Below are 20,077 nucleotides of genomic sequence, written 5' to 3' on the forward strand. Positions count from 1 at the left end.
TAGAATGTCTTAAAGTATTGCACCTTAGTCTTTTTCTACAAGAAAAAGTTAAATAGCAATATAGATATGCCAGGCGTGAACCTTCATTAGCATATATGACTCATTATCCAATGTAAAAAACTGAGTCTAGCAGAAAGACCCATAGGATTCATTCTTGACTATAATCACATTATTTACATAAATATGTGAGTTATATTCAAAGAATGAAAATCCTCGTTTAATTTTGTAAAGCGATAAAATCGCTGATGTTCAAGTGTAAATCTACACCATAAACCACCATACCGGTACATTTGGTGTCAACTTTCACAGTGTTTGTTCGACGCTTATGTCGCTGAATATGCAGTTTTTTTTAGGAATCAAGTTCTTAGGGTTCCGTCCCCAAAGGGTAAAAGGGAACCCAATTAGTAAGATTTCGAAAATTATTGGTAGTACATTTACACTCTCAAATATTAGTAGGTAAATGATTTAAAACATTACTGCGGTTTTTAGCTAAAGAAGTACTTCATTCATTTTGACTTCTTTTTATCACCTAATCACCTAACAAACCCTAGTGTCAGAGTTCTCTCAAATCCGCCTAAAGGCCTCTGACATGGAATTATAAAACGACTGCTACTGAGTAGCATTCGCTGATACCTACTTTAAGTGCTCTCCCAGGCACACAATTTTGACTAGTCTAGATTATTTAAACAGTAAATAACACGGTGTTCTTAGGTAGAATATTAGGTAATATTATTTCTAGCTGTGATAGTATATTAGACAAGTATACACTAGAATTTTTCAGTGACGTAGGCAAAAGCTATTTACACATCCATGATGTAGGTATGAACATCATGTACTCATGATACGTGACATAGTAACTAGGATACAAGAAGTATAGTAAACAATTCACTTTTTTATTATCAACACACAAAGCATTTTATCTTAGGTTTTTGAATATAGCATTCGCATGAGCTTATAGCATTTTTAATTTAAATCATTATTTAAAAATTATCCTAATCACTTTATGATTTTACTTGACACTTATCTACATTTATTTAGTTCCTCAGTTTTAAGTAAATTTAATAATATATCTACTGTGTGAGTTTGTGTGTCCGTCATTATTTAGTATTTTAGTGAAAGTCTTGAATGGATTGCTTTTGTTAATGCGTCGTTTCAAATAAACTTTGATTTGAAAACAAAGTGTTTTATTTGTAAGGCTTCAACTTGCAGTCGAGTGTCGCCATATTGAAATTGCTATTAAACGGTCATTGACTCAAACACGAATTTTTGAAGACATAACTCTTGAAATCGCTAACCTATTATATTTTAAAGAGTTTTACGTAAACAGCTCTATTTCGAATCCTTATTAAATATTTTTTATCTAAAACAGACAATGTCTGCATAAATTAAAATAGAACCTTGGGCCATAAAAAGTAATTAGGCATTCACCTTGCAAATTAAAATGTTGCTTCATTTGAAACAAGTTCCAAAAGAAAGTACTTTGTAATTGTTGTGTGAGGAAGTCGTTAAAATATTATTAGCGTAATGTCAATGGAAACCGGGTTTTAATGGAAAAAATAACATGCTAAACGTGCTGGTTCAAATAATAACATATTATTTGTTTATCTAGATTGTGACTGATACTCTGTCGGATGCAACAGATATTATCTAATATTATGCCGACAAATATTATTGTTGAATTATTAGCTTTTTTACTATAGTCAGTGGGGATTGTTCAGTATGATTCCTGCGATTAAACGTCGCACAAAATAATACCAAAAGAGTACATTGAAAAATAATTTATTCTCCATGATTAGCGGTTTTTACTCTTGTTATATATTTAGAAAATTTTCAACAATATTTGTATATTTTATATTAAGAAACGTTATATAATATAATCATTGCTGGATTGTATTTTTGGCATATCACTGCAAGACTCTGCTGTACATTCTGTAGGACAGTCACAAAATATATAAATATCATAAGGAATAGTTGACGATAACAGACAGTTGATGTGGCGTGAGCGTCGGCATCCCGCGAGCCCGCGATACGCCAGCACAGTGACCGCGCAACAATTACAACAAGTACAGTAACAACTCTTATACCTCACTTTAAGTTGAACAATATAAAATGCATTACTCTAAGAGTTTACCCTAAAAATACATCAAAATGGAAAATGATTGAAACAAACAGAAATTATTTACAAGTTCTAATACCCACAGAATGCTTAATTAAACAGGTTCATTCGATTCACTACTACGAACGATTAGAACAGATCGTTTCAGTATACTCCTTATCGCCTACCACTAGAGACAGTACGAAATTAAATTGTCGCTAAATTCAAATCTAGTCTATCACAGCTTACTTAGAAGTACAAGCGGCATCGGCGGCGACGCCCGAGCTATCGAACGGTCCCTTCACACTATGCTAACCTTACAATATTATTGACATTGGAAACGATCCGGCAAGATATGTTCCGATTCACGAACACTATCAGACGTAGGAAGGCGATCCGCCGCCGAAATCACAGAGTTGCACGTCGGGCAGACGCTGCCGCGCGAGAGGGCGGCCGGAGACGGCGTAGATCTTGTACACGCGCGTCAGCAGCCGGTACTACAAGCGGCGGTCCGGCGGCGGCCCGCCCTCGCCCAGCGGCGCCTTCGTCAGCTCCACCGCCAGCAGCACCCGCGCCGCGCAGTGCGCCGCCGCGCCGCGCAGCTCCGGCGAGCTCGCGCTGGCCGGCAGCGTCACCCGCCGCCGGCCCCGCTCGAACGCCACCGCGCCGCGCCCCAGCAGCGGCTCGCTGGACGGCTTGGGCTCGTCGCAGCGCGAGCGCCGCGCGCCCTTCGACGTGGTGGGCGACGGCGAGCCCGGCGGCGACGGCGGCCCCGGCGACGGCAGCCCCGGCGTCGCCTCCGCCTCCGTCTGCAGCGGCTTGATCATCGCCAGCAGCCGCGGCGGGCCCTTCTCGATCATGTTGATGTGTATCCCCTCCGGGATCGGCGAGTTCCGCCGCGAGTTCACCGACCGCTCTGTCGGCGTGTAGTACACGGAGATCTTGCTCTCCTCATCAAATATCGGGCTCGGAAGGTTGGATAGCTTCTCGATCTTCGTCTTGAGGTACATGTCGATGACCTCTACGTCGGGATCGAAGGCCATGGAGTCGCTCCTGCCGCAGGAGCCGCTCCGGCAGTTCTCAAAGTACAAGCTCGGCAGGTTTTCCAGCACCTTGTTGAGTGTTTGCTGCTGATACTTGTACGACTCTCGGAGCCGCAGCACCTGGTGCGCACTGAACTTACGGATTTTGTTTCTTTGGAACACGTAGTTCTCTCGCACCCAATTGAGCTGGCTCGTGGAGTACTCGCGTACCCGCTTCACCTGTGCGATCAATTCAATTCAAATTAGTTGATTCCATTATTGTTCACTTCTATACCGAACACTGATGTATTATTAAAATAATGAAAATCTGTAAAATATAAATTAATACCTGATCATAATACTGGTCTCTCATGGCACTCAAATGGTTGCTACCGATGTCTCTAATATTTCGTAAATGGCTTGCTTGTGTAGAGTAACTGTTCTGTATCCAGTCCATTTGTTGCGTACAGTTCTCTTTAATGCGATGAACCTGTAAGAACATTAACAGATTAGAGCTGGAACTCATTAGCCACGTGACGCTACATAGCTAATTAGTATAATAAACTCACTTGAACTGCGTAATTTTCTCGTAGTTTCTCTAGTTGTTGTCTCTTGTATTGCTCGATGTTGTCTAACATGCTAAATATCTGTCTGGAGCGCGGCGCGTCGCGTCTCACGCACGTGCAGCAGCTGCAACACGTCTCCATCAGACGGAATCTGAAAACGAACACAACGCTCCGTTACTATGACATACACAAACATACACAGTTTGACAAACTTCATATTTCAGTAGATGTAATAACTAACCTGAAAAATATATAGCGCAGGAACTGAATAAATAACGTAAGTCCTAAGAAGGCCGCAGCGCAGATCGCGCCGCACAGTAAACTGTACATTTTAATCTCGAACATAGTCATGGGATCTATGTTGAGCACGACCTCCGCCGTCAGGTTTGCTGAAGGGTTCGATGCAAAGCATAAGTAAGTTCCACAGTCTTCTCTATGTATATCTCCTATAAACAGTGACCCGTCGTCGAGCACTCTCACTCTCGATTTGGAGTTATCAATGGCGCGGTAATACTGATCGTGGGCGACCCCGTGCTTGTGGAATATATCCGGGATCAGCGGCTCTGGGTTCCAGTGGAACACCATCCTCGTAGGCGTGATCCAGGTTATGGACGGCATCGGGTTACCCGCGAATTTGCACTCTAGTAGAGCATTCTTCTGCAATCTGTACAGGGTTAGCGGACTGCTCGATACCAGCGTTGGTGGTTTACAATTGGTATGGTTCAATATTCTTATCATATCGTTAGGGTAGGTGAGCGGGCAACTCAGGTCCGATTTAATGATTTCTTTCCTCTTGTCGGCCCAGCCGGCGAACCATGCCATCCGACAGTCGCACGCCCACGGGTTGTTGGCCAGCTTCAGTGATTGCAGGTTGTTCAACATTGTTAGAGATTTAGGCAGGGATAGTAGCGCGTTTGAACTCAGGTCCAGTTCCGTGATGCTTGGCGTGTCTTGGAATACAAATGTTTCTATTTCTCGTAAAAATTCGTTATTTCTTATGTATAATTGCTGTAGAGTACTTAAGCCTTTGAAGTTAGTATTTTGTATAACTGCTAGTTCAGTGTGATCGAGGTAGATCGTTTTAAGATTTTCGTTATGCTGGAAGAGCATCGGCGGCAGAGTCCGCAGCCGGTTGCCGCCCATGCTTAGCCACCGCAAGTTCTTCAGATTCTTATAAGCATCTTGTGATATGTTCTGGAACTGGTTTGAACTTAGATTCAGCTCTCTCAGTTGTTCGAAGTTATCGAATAAAGACTTGGGTATGTAGTCTAGTTTGTTGCTAGAGATGTCCAGTGTCTCCAATTCCTTCAGGTTGACTAGAGCATTAGACGTAATTTTGACTAGGCTATTATTATTTAGGAACAGTGCTTTCAGTTGTCTATTAGGATTAAAATAGTAATCTAAGAAAGTAGCTATTTGATTATGCGATATATCCAAATATTGGAGTCTGATCATCGGCCCGAAGACCTGGAATGGTATAACGTGAAGCCGGTTATGAGACACATCTAGGACCTCTAGATTTTCTAAATCGGCGAAGGTGAACCGGGGAATATCGTCGATGAAGTTCCGCGATAGGTTGAGAGACTTGAGCCGGGTCAGTCTGGCGAAGAGGCCGTGTTCTGTTCTGGTGATTTCGTTTCTGCTGAGGTCGATGTACTCTAAGTCGTTGAGTCCGTCGAACACGTCTATCTCTAGCTTGTTGAGCTTGGAGCTGGTCCAGGAGACGCGCGTGAGGTGCGCGCCGAAGGGCGAGAAGTAGTTGCGGCCGAGGCGCTGCAGCGGCGCGGCGGCGCCGTGGCACGACACGCGGCTGCTGTCGCACGCGCAGCCCGAGGGGCACTGCTGCGCCTCCACTGCTGTGCAAATTATTGCCAGCGCTAATATTTTGTGCAGCCGCTGCATTATATTACAACCCTCATAGTCTTATTTACTGTAACAATAGAAAATTGTTTGCTTAGTCGTCGCTGTGGTGCCTATTGTGCCACTGTGTTTATTGTGTCCTCGCCATTCTACTGGCACATACACCTGAATGAATGTTTTATTATAATGAGCATTTACTTGACTGCAAGTCGATTCTGTTATAAATTGCTTATGTATTATGTAGTTCTTGCATGGAAACATAGAAATAACTATCCTCAAAACATTATTGTTCGTCACCATTTGATAAAACGAATAAGTGAACGGTTTGTGGGCAATGAATACGTATTTCACAGTGCTATCACATTAGCAGACTCCGGTGTTGATACTGTTACATTGCATGTTAGTGTAATAAATAGTTGACCGCCTAGACCTAGTTTTCAAGGTTTCAAACCGTAATCAACTTACTGTAAAGGTAAAACTAGAACGCTTCCTTAAATTATTTATACTTAATTACTGTGGAAATATTCATTGTGTTTTGCTCCTATCGTGTAATGTTTCTGTGACATAGTCACACAATATTTAATAGTAAATTGAAGTTAATTTACTAATGTTGTCGAGTGGTTACTATCAAGTGGAGCGCTCGTATGCAGGTTAACATTATAAAAACACTAGCGAGCGTGCACGGTTTATTTCCACAGGCATAATACCTTTATATCGCAATTGAACATAATGTTATTGCACCGCGTGCATTGTGTTCGTCTTTTACACTAAATTCCTCTACGTACGTTTATCTGCCGACGAATGCCGTGGATACCCTACACCGACTCAACTATACCATATTACGGGGCACTTGTAACTAAAACTCACACATAATACGACCATTGACACGTTTACTGTAATAAAACACGAAATTCACCTAACACTCGTCCACATTTTACTCCAACTTGCATAATCCACGTTATTTTATGTTGACAACAGATGCGATGAAGCCAGCCATGCTCGAACGAACGGCTCGTACCTTCACCTGTTTAACTTCAACTCCATTGCACATTCACAAATTACACTTTTCCAAACATTTGTAAACAAATTAATATAGGAATTTCACAATTAAAACGAATAAGCTCTGCGCTTAGTGATAAAAGAAATACACTGTCACTACGACGGGGGCCGAGGAGCACTGAAAAGAAGTAAATGGCGGCGCTGCGAGTTGCGCGCCGCGCGGTCCTTGTCGCGCGCGTGCCCGCCGCGCATGCTCCTCTCGCTCGCGCGCTGGCCCAGTCAGCTGTGGGGTGCGGAGACTGCCGAGCGATGCCGAACGTAGGCGAAAGTGCTTTCGGAAGCGCGCCGTGTGTCCGAACACCGACGCATTCTTGCGAGTATTTCTTGGCTCAGAGGGGACAAGTCTATTTATTAGGGATCCGTCGACGACTTGTAAAAAACGTTCGCCCATTCTTTTTACACCTGCATTCGTTATAAACTGTAGGTTTCTACGCTATTTGTTGTTGAATTTTATAATGGTTTTATGAAATAAAAGTACGTAGGTATGTAGATGCGTAGGTATATGCTATTGTAGATAAAGGATAAAGAGCCCATCATTTATTGACATGCAGCCGCTATGAGGGCGCTTAGTGATTAATTAATTACACAGAACACGTATAACAGCGTAGGTTCGCTTGGAAAAAAACTGAAATTACGAAATTGTCAAGTTCAAAGGTCAAATAGCGTACAGCCGTGGTCCTACACCATAGCAATAACGTTCATACTTCACACGGGCGGTTTTTATGTCGTTTTTTGTGAGTCATTCATTGTAAACTGTAACCCAGACGCGCGGCCACAATTTGGGCAGTGTTGCTTGCCAAAATACCAATATTCTACTATAACCTTTACACCAAAGTAACAAAGGTTATTATGCCATGAACTGGTCGGTTCCTCAACAGATTCTTGACGCCCAAATACGACGTAACGGTCATTACTTTTACAATGACGCGGATGGTGGTCATAGATTAAACTGTGGCATTTATTACGAAACCTTACTGATAAACTAACATTATTATAAATGTTAGCGGAAACCGTATTAAATCAAACAAAATAAAGTAATTAGCTATTAAGCAAAGGCTTTGATTATGGCGTGATTTTAATTAAATTATTGCTGGGAAACGTAGGTACGTGCCGTTTATTTCTTGGGACTTTTGTACTGAGTACGTGAATATTTTTTTTTGCTGTAGTTTGCAAGGGCATTAGGTGTTAGGCCCTCTAAACTGGATAGGTACTTAGATAAGGCCGTGATAACGCAGATAACCCGGTTACATTGAGACTTTATCTCGAATGTTAGTCAACGTTTTTTGGTTAAACTGTTGAACTCAGGAAGGAAATCATTTTTACAAAAAATCTGTTTTGTTATTCTAAGTATGAGTAAATTATGATGATAATTCTATACAGTCATTATTGTTAAATTTACTATAGGTAAGTATAAGAACCGCTTAATTTCCTTTGTCATTCCTCTCAGAAGTATCATCATCATCATCATCATCATCAGCCTATCGCAGTCCACTGCTGGACATAGGCCTCTCCAAGTGCACGCCACTGAGATCGATTTTCGGCTTTATATATTTAGAAGTATATTTTATGACAATTTGATACTCTTTGTAACATAAACTAGTTCTCACGGTCACGACGGCAGGGGCTATTGCAAAAATATCAAGATGTTATCAAATACTAAATATTAAACAGAAAACTGGTTCCATCTCATCCTTACACAGAGATGCTTGTTTACACAAGATTGCATAAGAAGGCAATAATCGGCAGACATTTATAAAACCTGGTTTTGCTTATGAGACATCAGTAAAATTAGCTAATGCATTTATGAAATGTTTTACCCTGATAAAAATTGATATAATTTCTGTAGTAACTTAAAAAAACGAGAGATGGATTGTGTGAAAGTCTATATGGCTAGAAAGAATATTACTTATGAGATGACGGCAGATAGAAGACTATGGAAAAAAACATGCTGCGATCCCAAATAAAATTGGCATAAGGGCAGGTTATGATGATTTCTTTACTAACTATAGCCGTCTGTTTTACTCTCGTTTCGTAATATTTTCCGGCACAAGGATAACAAATTATCCTCGTGTTAATTTACCAACACTGATCATTACTCATTCCGTACTGTTTTTGTAGAATACTAACAAAATGCCATCCATCTTTACACTTTCCTTTTATTTTATTTAATAGGTACAGATATAGGTTAACAAGTTTTTAATTACGTATTGTAAAGGTATTGACGGATTTCTATAAAAGGCCCAAATTAAGCTTGAACATGTTAGAATTCATTGTACATACAATACATAACATTTATTGGATATGAAAGTCATTCCATAACTAAAAACACTTCACAATGGGTGGTCTTATCGCAGAAAACGATCTCTCATAGATATTATAGGCACAGTTATAGACAACCTTTCTATGGATTGAAAGAAAGGAAAGCATGTAAGGCGTTCTAGTGTGGTTTATATTTCTACAATAAGTAAGCCAGTCCTTGAGAAATAGCTTCTTTCTAATTTTCATGTTGTAGGGTAAGTATTTCACATGTATCAACAGTTTAATAAATAACAGTCTCATGACACGTCAACTTTGTCTATGGTGGGAGAACGCACCTGCTATGGGTTTGATAGCAGATGTTCAATGTTCGGTGTGACCTCTAGCTCTAACATTAAATAGGCCAGCTGCTTGTTTAACATTTAAAGAATAACTACCACTACTATGTAAAGTATGCAAAGATAGATCAATTTTGAAATTGTTTTTGTAAAAATTGTCGCTCCATGTGAAGCACTGGTACCTACTCGGCTGCAGTCGGTTGGCCTCAATATGGGAAAAACATAGGCAAATGATGATGATGTTGTAAAACTGACCACTCCGATAGACCATATCTGACTTACACAAAGAGGATTAGCCAGTTTTTAGGGTTCCGTAGCCAAAATGGCAAAAACGGAACCCTTATAGTTTCGTCATGTCCGTCTGTCCGTCTGTCCGTCTGTCCGTCTGTCACAGCCGATTTACTCGGAAACTATAAGTACTACAGTGATGAAATTTGATGGGAATATGTGTTGTATGAACCGCTACAAAAATATGACACTAAATAGTAAAAAAAAGAATTGGGGGTGGGGCCCCCCATACATGTAACTGAGGGATGAAATTTTTTTTTTTCGATGTACATACCCGTGTGGGGTATCAATGGAAAGGTCTTTTAAAATGATATAAAGTTTTCTAAAAAACTTTTTCTTAAAGTGAACGGTTTTTGAGATATCAGCTCTCAAAGTCGTAAAAATTATGTCCCCCCCCCCTCTATTTTTATAACTACGGGGTATAAAATTCTAAAAAAAATAGAGGTGATGCATGCTAATTAACTCTTTCAACGATTTTTGGTTTGATCAAAGTATCTCTTATAGTTTTTGAGATAGGTTGATTTAACTGTAATTTACGGAACCCTTCGTGCACGAGTCCGACTCGCACTTGGCCGGTTTTTATTTATTAAAGAAGATAAGTCTTCATAGAACATTCTACAGTCACGAATCAAGAGAATCGACAATGTTAATAAATTAATACGAGCTTTAGTCACCAATAATCCAATGTTTACTTAATTTAATTTCATGCTTATTTTCTGTTATATTATTTTAAATTGTAATATATTCTTAGTATATTAATTTAATTTTCTAATTTATAATGATTTATCATTTAATTGCATTAATTAATAATTCATCATGAGTTAATAATTATAATTTAAAGTGTTTTTTTTTTTCTTCTTGTCCACATGTTTTGTTTTTATGTTTATTGATTTCATTATATTTTGTTTTTAACTGTGTATAATTGTTAACTTTTTATGTGTGATTTTTTTTTATTCTTCGTGCATGTGGTGTTAACCTTTAATTAATTGTTGCACTCATAAATGTAACCCTAGTAAGTAAGTTAGCAATGTACGGTGTAAACAAATGTTGGTTAACCTAAATAAATAAATAAAATAAAAAAATAAAATAAGAGAACATCGGTTTCATCATGTTTATAACGTCTTAAGTGTTATAATCGGCCTTATAATTGAAGATTTAATAGAGTATTGTGATGCGAGGGATCTGTTTGTTTACGAGCACGTCAAACACCGCTCATTGTGTCGCTAGAATTGACGCACTGAATGAACTTCTCCCATTTGAGACCAGTAAACACGAAAATGATTTCTCAATTGATGCCTCATAACGCAAATATCGAATCAACGATTTATAGCTGAAACAGTAGATTTGCTCACTTTATAAAATGGACGCATTTTATGGTAAAAGATTCGATTTAAAACGGCCTGAAGAGGCAACATTCCAAGAAGTGAACAAATGTACTATACATTTCTCAGGAAGAACTGGATTCCAATTATCTAGGAATAGCCTTAAAGCCTCAGGTCTCAACTGACAGTGACAAATGGAACTAGATCCTTATTACTGCTGCAGGAAATAAAATAAAAGCTCAATGCGGTTACCTGGTTGGTGCGACCAATTAAAAAGAAGAAATTAGATGTCTTGCTACTATTCTTGCTTCTTTTTCTAAAAAACTACGTAGGAAGTCATTTGCCTTACGTTGTCTTCAAAGAACGGACATTTCAATCGTCAAATATATTAGATAGACAACTTTGTAGAAAATCTATAGTAGCTAGCGGCGGGATGTCAAATATTTTCGGCTATTATAGACTGTTTTATTCTTGGCCTGGAGAAAAATGTCTTACATGAAAAGAATCCTATCTTACGTAGGAAATACTTATTTGATTTGTATAACATGTATTACATTCATAGGAAATACCTTCGTGGTAGAATGTGTAATTCCTATATTACTGATAATCTGATTAACAACCGATAAAACATGAAAAGAGTTATAGGCAAGTAATCTAAGCGACGTTGCTTTATATGAGAAAATATCCATGATCCGTTTATTGGCGGTAATATCGCCATGGTTCACGATAAAGTTAATGTGCAGCTATAAAGGTTGTGGACATAAAACGAACGCTTCAGCTCGGAACTCGATGCGTTTATAAGTGGAGCATGTCTCTTACGATAATACCCGACCTATCTAGACTTGGAGTCATACAGGTTATAACTTCAAAATCATCTTGAAGATGTGAGGCTGCTTAGATATTCAATCTTGCCTTTGAATATTGGTGACCTAAAATGTGTAGGTGGCGTGGCTTCATTATATTTGGCTTAGATTTGAAAATGATAGGTCTCATATAACAAGTTCAGAAATACCGATAAACTCCACTTAGCTAAGCTTGCGTCACGGCTGTAATCCTATCTAATACACAACTATTCCCGAGCGAGGTCCAAGGCTATCATGACATTTGTCCAACAGCCAACACCCTCTACTTAACAGGATTCCCTAGTTTAAAACTGATATAATCGCTTCACTGGGCCCTTCCTTCGTGTAATCCACACGTTTTAATTGGCATTCCCATTCATGGCCTCGTGTTAACCATAATAGCCAAACTTCTACTTACGTAACGGAGCGTAACAATTAAACCACGATTACATGTTGAAACTATTTCGCCTCCTCATTATGTGGTATGTGGTCTTTACCCAATTTTTAATAACCGGACAAGTTTGAATTATTTATATGGTTATTTAAATTGGGTAGAAAAGTGCCCTTAACTTTAGCCTACTTTAGGATTAAACAATGTTGCGAATTGTGGTACTATACTATGTAACGTAATGCTACAACCTTGCTTGCGTTGCAGAAACAGTAGGCCCTAAGTTCTCTTGAAAAGACTACGTACAAATCGGGTATAGTATTCCTCAGGCATGTTTTTCGAATAATGGTGCTATCCTGGACTATTGCCAAGCGTGATTTGTCTAAAAATCCTATTGTTTATTCATGAGTATACGCACAATACTAGCATGATGACTAGCGATTATTATAAATCTACTTACATTAAAGAAAAGACTTGCACTCTCAAAGCCTGCATTGTTACCTTTGATTGGCCTTGAGAACCGCAGTAAAGAGTTCAGACTGCACGCTTCAAATCACAGTTGTTCCGCAAATGGCCATTAGGTAATCGCGTATCAGAAACCTACCTACTTTTATTTGCTTAAGCCCGACTTAGCTTGCTTACTTCATTATCACTGTGTGCAAAAGATTTACGTTTGAGGAATATGCGTCATCATTCTATGTGTTTATCACTTAAAGATAGGGGAGTGCTTTAGGTTTGTGCGCACTGAATATTGTGTAATTTCCTACAAGTATTATGGAAATAAACGAACAATAAGATCTTGGCGAATACGAGGTTATACCTACCCAGTTACGTAAGCGTAGTTACGAATTTCAGACAAAAACAACCCCAGATAAATTCAATTGGTAAGAATAGAAGCTATTACACTCGTCTGCTCGGATGTCAACAGATAAGTGCCAGTTACCAAATAAATAACCGCTGTAGACCACTGCCTTCCGGCCTTCATGTCCTTTGATTTCGAGGCTAAACATTCTAGAAAAATCTATCAGCCTTTATTCAAAGTCCCCTCAAGAACAGTCATTCATTACTTTGTAATAAATATTGATGGCTTTGTTTATGACGTAGATTTTTGTTGTACCGTTATGGAAATTATGTGAAAATTGCCAGTTTTACGTACTCATAAACTTAGGAACTTCAATTATTATACTGTTCTGAATACTCCTAACCGCAGTATTGGCAGTACTAAAACTAGTGTAATGAACAATCTTCCTTGTCGTTCAGACATGCAAATTACATTACCATTTTGCCGCAATATTATGTCGCATTGTATGAACAAAGACCTCAGCATAATAATCTTAGCGTTGATGCACATTCATTATTTGGTGTGCAAGATACGTGCGTAGCCATCGCGTGGGAGAGACGTTGCCAACCGAATGTACAACTCGCCTACAAGTTTCGCAAATAATTTATAGGTAAACCTTTTAATTTGAGAATCATAATTTCGCGTTGGCATTAACGTTAGTAAGATGAATAAAATGGTGTCAGTTCGTACAAAGTGTCAGATAGTGTTGTAATGAGCGGCGCGTGTAGCCGGTTCTCTTATCAAATCACACTAACTACTGGCGTGTTTTTGACGATCGACAGGAACTCGAAATTGAGCGAATTATTTAGGCCCCTCACTAGATTGTAATTTAAGTGACTGTTTTGGCAGTCATTGAGATCATTGTGAAGGAGTTCATCTGGAAATGTTCCATGTGACCTACGCTTGTAACTAAGCAGATTGGATTCCTTAACACGTCAAATAGAAACATTACTTTTTCCCTGAAACCATTTTTCTGTATTTTTCCAGTCTTCTAAGCCACTTACAGGTCATTATCACATTATGTTCCGCACAGACTGTTCAGCCGTATTCGCCCTTACGCAATCCATTGAAGACCTACTTCAAACATAGTTAGCAAAGCGCCGGAGCCAACAGTTCATTGTGTTACATTATACTTGTCATTACGAGACTCATAAAGAGCTCGTATTTACAATGAATACATACTGAACGTTAAATAATACATTGTGTTCTATATAATATTATGTGGCGGACATGCATACCTGATTGTCATACCAACAAACTTCAGTCGTTAAAGTTGAAACATTGTGTCTCAAACTACAAAATCCACTTCGTGTAGCAAAATGTTTATTTCTTCCCAATAAGTAGTTTACACAGCAAAGGCAATAACAACATAAGTGCTTTACCACATCAGTAGACGTTCCTTTACACGTGTTTATGGATAAGAAAGCTTGTTAATATGGAACAAAATATTAACATGTGTTTAAATCACGTGCCAAGAAACGGGAGAATTTAATGTTCAATGTTATGAACGTAACAGACCCTGTAGAAAGAGCATTAATTATATAGTCAGCTGAACCAAGAATGACAGTGACCAATCTGCCCCGATATTAAGAGAGTTTCCTTATGAAAGTCGTAAGTCCCTGATCATCGAATGATATTGCCATCATCATCCGCAGGGCGTCCAAATGGTCCTACCTTAATTTGTACAAGGTACATAGCCCATGTTTGACAAATGAAGTTCATATGTAAGGGAAATTAAAAAATGTATATACGGCACTGTCACGACATAGCGCCATTTGCAAAAGAAACTTTTATAACTTCTTACCATAATATTTCTCAATATTTCTACTTTTTATATCGACGATACAAATGAATGTTATGTTTTTTCCTTCGTAGACTATAAGAACACGAGACGGCGGTATAAGTTTCAGAGTATTATTACACGGTAGGCAGGAAGTCCACAAGAACGATTCAGTTTCGTCTCATTTGACTCAGTCACTCTAAATCAGTGGTTCTTAACCTTTTTGTCATGAGGGACCACTTCACCAAAAGTTTACTATGCCGCGGACCACCTCATTGGTTTACCTAAATTGAGGGTTCTTTGATAAAGAATACAAGCACACTTTATAATTAGGACTCATTTCTTTATTATTTAGCAAAAAACAAAAAGTTACAGATTTTAATTTAATGAGATTTTTGTGACTGCATTCTCCTTACTATGTTCAGAATTCTTCTCTATTCTTTCGTAGGTAAGCAAATGTAAAGGAAGACATATATATGCTTATGTAGTTTTCAAATGCGCTAGCGAAGCGAGCGCGAATTTTTTTCAGACTTAAATAATCATTACGTAAAATGTAGCCCAAACGTACTTAACTTTTTGTTTGTTGACAAATGCAAGCATAAGTAGTTTCTGAATACGCGAGCGAAGCGAGCGCGAAAAAATTGAAATTTTTTTAAGAATCAAAATTAAAATTACGTAAAATGTAGCCCAAACATAAATTTTTTACTGTCGTACAAGTAAGATGGATATGAATGGGAAAGGGGGGTGGTCCGGACCCCAAAACTTGACTTATATACGTCCATGCGAAAACCCCTGCTCACATAGAGAAGTCGGTGAAAATAAAGTTAGATAACGTATAGCAACGACGCGAAGCTTCGCTTGGCGGACCACTTGGAATGTCTCCAGGGACCACCAGTGGTCCGCGGACCACCGGTTAAGAACCACTGCTCTAAATATTCTTCCTTCGTAGGTATATAGATCTGCGAACGTCTTGAACATAAAATGCCCGAATATTCAGCGTGTAATAAAAAGTATTCGGTTAGAGACACGCTAGATAGGTACTCCGAATTCTATTTGTAGAAGCGCTATAGTAAATCAATTTGAACAGTGAATCCACAGAGGATATGGAAACGGCCTCGTAACCGCTGAGTGAATGGACTGAGAGTTAGACAAAACAAACATACACCGACTGAAGTCTGATATTCGGATGACGACGAAATAATATTCGAGAGGGCATTGAATTCGCTGGATTAATACATTTCTGCTGTCTAACGCAATTTGCCTTTATATTTACTTGATGCGGCATTAGTACTGTATTGTTTGTTAATACTAACCATATGTTTGTCTATCTATTAATGTATTTCAATGGCGGCGAAATTATACCAGGCATTCATAGAATGTCAGGAGTATTTATGTGATTACTCGTCTGATGTATGCCTTATGAATATGTCTGATACATTACTTAGTAGATTGCTTATGTTATACAGCGACAGCTGAATTAGTACGCATAGCCCATTAATATTGTAATTCTTGATAGAGGACACAACTATATTAGGATTTGCTATTACTTTTAGGATACAGACGTCAGTGTTTTGGCAACATTTACATTTTATCGCGCGTAAACTGTTTATACGGATCTCCGCATTAATTGGCCGAGCGTTTAAGTCACAGCGATAATTATTATTATCACCAGCCATTATTAGCTGAGATTTTTCTGCTTTTTTAACACTTTACCCTGATAATGTGGGAAAATACTCGGTTTATGTACAAGGAAACTAGGTATATTTTTTTCACGTATTCAATTCTTGGCGCAGTCAAAATAATTTCAACTTTATTATGGTTTCTTTGAATTTATTACCACTATTTTTATTTGTACACAATTAGAAAATGTTCCATATACACCCTCATTTTACGGTATTGTGACAATTTAGGTGGTAATCCACAATAATAAAGTCCCAAATGGCGTGCATAATAAACATCAGCTTACCATCCATTTGTGAATTACTAGGCCCAGTCCATTTATCAAAGGTATCACTCAGTATAATTGAGGCCTGTCACTCCTAAAGATGTCATTTGTCGAAACTACCTAATCTACACAATACCTTTCTCTTTCATCTTCAAAAAGAATGAAAGGAACAAACGTTTCGTCAACCTAAAAATAATTCACACGTGGTTCCTCATTCTATGATGCAAGAGACTTCCTGCTTCAGTTTGGATGCAATTTGTAATACGACCAGCCTTTATCTCCTAAACGTTCAGACAAGATTAATGTTAGTTCACGGTCGTAAATTGGATCAGGCTCCATAATCGTTGCAGTACAATCTTGGTCACGTGCCGAATTAGATTTAACGGCCTTGAGTTGTTAAAGATCCTTCACAAAGTCAACAAAATAAGCCTCTTCTTGAATATCAATTTTATTTTATTTTTCCGACGACTTAAGATAGAATAGCCAGCATTAATTGCCAAGCAAAGTTCAAAGATCGCATGTCACAACTAACAATTTAATTGTGGGCGCCATAATTGAATTCACGCTTCCTTTATTCAAGCGAAATTTTTCCTCTACCATTCTAGAAGCTAGAGTATAATATCTCACCCGTTGAAATGTAACCCTAGACCCGTGTCTTAAGTTCGCTGTCTCATTTCCTCGTATTGTTATAAAGAAAGATGGAGGATCTACATATTCTACATAGTTAGACTAGACCATGGAGAAAAAAAATACTAGCGGAGGTGCCGTAACGGATCTCCTAAGAAAGCAGCGCGTCAAAATGCGGGTGTGCGGTGCGGGGGGCGAGGAACTTTACTGTTTTCGCCCTTACTCGCCTTCTTTGGACCTGAACATTTTTGTTGTACCAAAAATCGTTGACAGATATCTCAGTGAACCCGAACGCCTGTTAGTTCACTCGTAAACGATCGTTTTTGTCACGAATTTTACCTACAAGAAGGTGCTTGACCTATCTGTATTACGGCATCTCTCATCTTTCCTTACTCCGTGGACTGGACACGTGAGTTCTGAATAAACTTGGCCTTGTCATCTGAAGGGCTTCTGGCGGCGCACGAGACGTCTATTTGTTATACTTTACTATGTATTATTAAATTAGTTTATGTTAGTTACCGTTTATATCATAACCCTTATGACGTGGCCATGTGGTGACCCTGCGAAGTATGTATTGTAAATCTCATGTGTTTATTGGTTGTGTAAATAGATTTGTTTCTTATTATGTACCTGTTTATGGAAGGTAATATCGCTATTTTTAGATCTCATGTGTTTTTTTAAATACCTATCAATCAATGTATTCATATTCATATTATTTATTTGCATTCCACAATGTAAATTAAATACAAAATAAACCTGTCTTATGTTAATAAATTGTAGACTCGATTTACCAATCAATCAACACAGCGATACTAGAAAAATTAAACAAACTATTTTATTATCAGTTGCATAATTGACTGAACAGCTATTGAGGTTTTTAATATAAGATTGTTTACAAAAACAATGCTGCAATCAAATTCGAGTACCTATTCAGTATCAAATAATCTTTTCGATAACAACTATCAGTCCATTAATATTGGATGGACCTATATTAGGTACCTAGGTACATACGTTCACCGATACATGCAAACGTAGGGACCTATATTGCAGGATAATCAAACGAGCGTTGCCTAACCAACACCTACACAAATTAAATCTTTACATGTGTGCGTGCCTAGTGAAATTTATACAAGGCCGTTCGGTTTTTGCACATTGTGATAGCATAGTCGCACTTTGTTACGTCACGGCATAACATGCATAATAGGATGCTTATCTGACGAATCGCTAAACCCATACAACTCACGATCGGTCGGCCATGACACCTAAACTGAAAAGGACTTGCATACAAGCGTCCATAAGTGGATGGAGATATGAAAAGTAATCAATTCTGATTAATAGATTAATGCCAGACAACTCACGTGTTGTATATTGGGTTTGCCCGACTTATCATTGATAACAAAAAACGTGATGCGATTTGAAAGTAGGACTTGGACTCATCGTTGTACACAAACAAATAAATTATTTGTGCGGTGGTCAATCGATTGGGCTAATTTTACTGTTGGTAGTTTGAAGGTGAATTGCCATCCATCTGCATAAATACTTATGAAACCGTATTTACCTAAATGACTGTTACCTATTAAAAAAATCTTACAATATAATTAAACAGAAGCTATGTTTGCTGTAATTGTAATAACAAAAATTGGATTATAATAACAATATGCACGTCGTTTGGCCGTGATACTAAATGTACCTATTTATATTAATGTATGTAGTTTCATAAACAAATATTAAAGTTTAGTGTGAAGCAGTCTGCGTATTTAAACGTGTTTAGTTAGGAATCACGTTTCGCGCATAAAAACTACATGGTTAATTTGTATATCTTTAGATGCCATACTTCTGCATAGGCACTAATTTGTAAATACAGAACAAAATATTTTTGGAAAATAAAGATATATTTCCCTCTGCTATGCTGTAATACATGAGAGAACCGCAACGCTGAAAGGAAAACTTGTTCCAGAGATTCAGTTTATATGATTCTAGATGCAAATATAAAAGTGGAACATAAATACGAGTGTAGTATGAGGGTACTTTCTCTTTTATAATACATTACAGTGTAATGGAAAATTCAAATTACGGACGGACATTTCACCACTCGTTATTCCTGCAATTTGCTTAATATTATCTTATCTACTACATATTTATTTATACGAGAGTAATTCAGCAAAGAATAACCCCACACGTACGTCAATAGACTCTGGTTATCACAGCTATAATTATCTAAACGTGTCTATTTAAAGTCTTGCTGTTAAAAATACACCGATTTGCATAAAGATACTTTGCCCTTCGAAGCAAGTTCACAGTACCTACACATTATTTTTATTTTTAATTTTGTACAGAAGGTTGAATGGCTGATATAATCAATAAGTCATATTTCAACGAATATTACGGAAAAGAAAATTCACAGTGAGATTATTACGTAAGTTTTGCTCTATCGTAGTAGTGAAGGATATAAATTGCTCTGAGATACAGCAAGTACTAGGTCTGCAGTGTAAGATCGATAGCGGGAAGGATGCAAGGACATTTGCTTTTTAAACCGTTATATACGTAGTAGAATCATACAGGAGTAATTCTAAGTCTATCATAGTGAGTGAGATACTTGAAGTGGATATTTCTTATGTCGTAGGATCAGAGGCGCCATGCCAGTCGTTCGTATGTTGATTCGTTGCCATAGAAACTAAATGATGACGTACGTAGGCGGTCTAGATTTGATCTTGGATTATGTATATAGGATGTCTTTTTTTATGGAAATATCTGGAATCACCTAGGGAAGTAGGTCTGCACAAATCCACGAAGAATGAGACCGCAGTTTTCTTAGAAGACAAATAACCAAGTACTAGCCATTTTAAAT

General features: G+C 38.2%; 2 protein-coding genes across 6 annotated transcripts in view; one reads left to right on the forward strand and one right to left on the reverse strand.

Moving 5' to 3' along the window:
• LOC124635518 (putative oxidoreductase GLYR1 homolog) overlaps positions 1–20,077 on the forward strand; it is a 54,819-nt gene that overhangs the window by 16,021 nt on the left and 18,721 nt on the right. The gene's annotated exons all lie outside the window — the stretch shown is intronic.
• On the reverse strand, positions 1,764–6,854 carry LOC124635513 (leucine-rich repeat and immunoglobulin-like domain-containing nogo receptor-interacting protein 3). Of its 3 annotated transcripts, none has more exons than XM_047171391.1 (5): positions 6,562–6,854; positions 3,925–5,613; positions 3,687–3,834; positions 3,467–3,607; positions 1,764–3,366 (listed from the first exon to the last, which is right to left on the reverse strand). In XM_047171391.1, the coding sequence occupies exons 2-5, from the start codon at positions 5,583–5,585 to the stop codon at positions 2,593–2,595; spliced, it is 2,724 nt and encodes a 907-aa protein (XP_047027347.1). In that variant the 5' UTR covers positions 5,586–5,613; positions 6,562–6,854; the 3' UTR covers positions 1,764–2,592. The 3 variants fall into 3 exon arrangements, with proteins under 3 accessions (XP_047027347.1, XP_047027346.1, XP_047027348.1); XM_047171390.1 differs by having other exon boundaries at positions 6,460–6,854; XM_047171392.1 differs by having other exon boundaries at positions 1,764–3,357; positions 6,460–6,847.

This window comes from Helicoverpa zea, chromosome 13 (assembly GCF_022581195.2).
Source record: "Helicoverpa zea isolate HzStark_Cry1AcR chromosome 13, ilHelZeax1.1, whole genome shotgun sequence".
Taxonomy (NCBI): Eukaryota; Metazoa; Arthropoda; class Insecta; order Lepidoptera; family Noctuidae; genus Helicoverpa; species Helicoverpa zea.